This window comes from Chenopodium album, chromosome 12 (genome assembly GCF_948465745.1).
Source record: "Chenopodium album chromosome 12, dcCheAlbu1.1, whole genome shotgun sequence".
NCBI lineage: Eukaryota > Viridiplantae > Streptophyta > Magnoliopsida > Caryophyllales > Amaranthaceae > Chenopodium > Chenopodium album.
This window is the reverse complement of record NC_137845.1, coordinates 16,462,072-16,465,291: the sequence shown is the minus strand read 5'-3', so window position 1 is coordinate 16,465,291 and position 3,220 is coordinate 16,462,072. Positions and strand designations below refer to the sequence as shown.

Sequence of the window (3,220 nt, the reverse complement as noted above, 5' to 3'; positions counted from 1 at the left end):
AAATGAACGTAGTCAAGATGTGCACTCCCCTAGTTTGTTCCTTGTCAATCATGTATAAATCGACTTACACATTCAACAAAAAGCTATATTAAACAATTGTGGAATCTATTTAATTAGTGACTTGCATGTCTTATAAATTCTACCTCGAATTGTAGCATTTCTTAGCAACCCTCTATCATCATCTCCTTCATTTGTTGTCTCAATTATTTCTATCTTCTCCTTAATTTCTCTATCTTTCCTTCAACTATTACTAGTCTAAGATAAGCCATGGGGATCAAGATTCATGGAAGCCCCTTCTCCGGCGCCACCCTTCGTGTCGTGGCTGCTGCTAATGAAAAGGAGCTTGATTTTGAATTTGTTCACGTCGACATGAGTGTTGGTGCTCACAAGCAACAACCTTTTGTCGCCCTTAATGTAAGTTTATCACTTAACATCATTTGTTAATTGTTAACTTGTGCTACTCTTTTTGATTAATGTTGTTATTTTTTGGTTATTTAAGTTTCAATTTCAAAAATCATTTTCTAACATCTTGGTGATAAAAATACGTATATTAAAAATCTGTCATCTCATTAATAGATACAATTATAACCTTGAGATTTTAAATAATGTATGTTATTAGTTATAGCATTACTTGGATTAGAGTACACAATAGTTGACAATGATTGTTTCATTGATCAATAATTGACCATAATGTATTGTAGTCAAATATATGTTGATATAGTTGAACTTTATGGGTCAACGTACATTTTGATCAAATATTCACCTCAAAAGTAGATTACGACCGGGTGCTATTGATAATCATTCTAGTGATTCTAAGTTAATTATGTAAAATTCCTAATTCATTTGTCTTATCATATAATTTCAGCCATTTGGTCAAGTACCAGCTTTTGAAGATGACGATCTCCAGCTTTTTGGTAAGTCAACTCGTGTATATCTAACTAATAAAGCCCTGTTTAGTTCACTTAATCTTGTTAATGAGAGATAATTTTTTTATTTGCATCAATACCAATAATCAATAACTATCAATAATATGCATTATTCAAAACTCATATTGATAAATAGGAACATTTATAATGAGAATTGTTTTCATATCAAATAGAATCAAGAGCAATTACAAAATACATTGCATACACCTATGGAAGCAACGGCACTGCATTGGTATGTGAGGACATGAAGCAAAAGGCGACTCAAGCCGTATGGATGGAGGTTGAGGCTCACCAATTCGACCCACCAGCCAGCAAACTCATGTGGGAGCTTGTGTTCAAGGGCATGTTTGGCATGGAAATTGACACGGCTATAGTCGAGGAGAACGAGGCTAAGTTGGCTAAGGTCCTTGATGTTTATGAGGCTCATTTAGGTCAGTCCAAGTACATGTGTTGTGAGACTTTCTCCTTGGCTGATCTTCATCACTTGCCTCAACTTCATTTTCTAATGGGCACCCAAGTTAAGAAGATTTTCGACGAACGCCCTCATGTGAGTGCTTGGTGCACTGATATCTTGGCTAGGCCAGCTTGGGTTAAGACAGTAGCCTTGCAAAGCCAAGCTTAAGCAACCTTAAGGTCAAGATCAACCAAGCCAGTATTTTGTGTTTGTTACCTTGTTTGTTTGTATTGTTTGTAATGTTTGTAATGTTCTGATTTTATAATTTTGCTATTGAATTTCTGTATTCCAGCTTTATCACTTTAATTAATAAGAGTACTTATTGCCCTGAGTGATGTTATATATATATATATATATATATACTTCCATTGTTCCAAATTACTCTGTAATTAGTTTCAACCTAAAAAAAATAAAATTGTTTTGATGATCTTAAATCCTCACCAATATATAGCCAAAATAATAACTATGTAAGATCTCATGAGATTAGTGTTTATATAAATCCGAGATATTAATAGCCTAAGTTGTGCAATAGTAGAAGGATGTGAAAGTCAAATGTTGCAATTATTTTGACACGTAAGAAATCCATGTGAAAATAGAATCAATTTTTTGATATTATATTCAAACGTGTAATTGTTAGTTGATTATTTTTTATTTTAGTTACAGTGTGGTCAACCGTCAAACCAATTTCATGGATTAGTATAAGTTTGGGTCTTATAAAGCTGAGGCATACTCCCACCGTCCCTTTATTTTTGCCCCATTGCCATTTTTGGGTCAAACTTTAAAAACTTTGACCATAAATTACCGTTAATATATAAAAGATAATATAGTCATGAGTGGTATTGTTAGATTCGTCTCATTGTATATTTTATTAAAATCACAATTTTATAATTTTTACGTGTATGAAAATAAAGATATAAACGTTTTAAAACGTGTCTTGGAGACCGTGCATAGTCATATAGGGATAGAGAGAGTATTAGTTAATGATTATTTGGATGGGAAAACCTTTTCGATCACCCCTTGTCATTTATTGAGGGTATATAATTGTCACTTTACTTTGAAATACTTGAATCAGTTAATGAAAAATCTCCTTCAAGCATCATATTGAAAATGAGCTTATTTTGAATCAGCTCACCGATCACCCAATTAGCCCACGGAAGATTCATATATTGATGGACAAAGTCAATCAAGCCATTCCTCCTCCAACAACTTTAATTATTAGATCAATCCAGAATTATTTACAAAGAAGCTACTCCTTTTGTCAAAAAATTAATAAGTGTTACACTTTGACTGATACATAGTTTTAGGCAATTTAAATGACTTAAATAAATAAGTGGTAAGAGAGTAGTTGCAGTATTAAAAAATTGTAAAAGAAAGACAATGAGGTTAATAGTTAAGTGAAAAGTACTGAATATGAGAGGAAGAAAATTGTGATGTATCATTCCTAAAAGAAAGGGGGGAAGCAAGGAGAAAAGGGAAATAATAATTGACAAAGTATTTGCACATAGAGAGTCCACTGCAGGGCCGTCTCCGACAATTTGGAGGCCTTGTTCTAATTACAAAAAATAGGCCCCTATAAGTTTTAAAGAACCGTTTTTAAATAAAGGTAAAAAGTATTATTATTATACTTCAAAAAAAAAAAAAAAAAAGCTGCAAAGACCATAGCTCCAAGTCTACAAACTCTAATGGAAGAATTCTTGGCAAAAGAACTTGTGGATTGAACCGAATTATAGTTGAAAAAAGATTGTAATTGTTTTTTTATTTTTGGTGCAAAGATTCTAATTGACTATATTTTGTGGGTATAAAAGTATTTAATACTGGTATAATCTTAAAATATTTTTCT

At 32.3% G+C, this 3,220-nt stretch overlaps 1 protein-coding gene across 1 annotated transcript; it reads left to right on the top strand.

Moving 5' to 3' along the window:
- The first annotated feature begins 250 nt into the window (after nucleotides 1-250).
- Nucleotides 251-1,561, top strand: LOC145572147 (glutathione S-transferase-like). Its single transcript, XM_081631168.1, has 3 exons — nucleotides 251-414; nucleotides 866-914; nucleotides 1,100-1,561. The coding sequence occupies exons 1-3, from the start codon at nucleotides 268-270 to the stop codon at nucleotides 1,546-1,548; spliced, it is 645 nt and encodes a 214-aa protein (XP_081487294.1). The 5' UTR covers nucleotides 251-267; the 3' UTR covers nucleotides 1,549-1,561.
- Nucleotides 1,562-3,220: the final 1,659 nt, after the last annotated feature.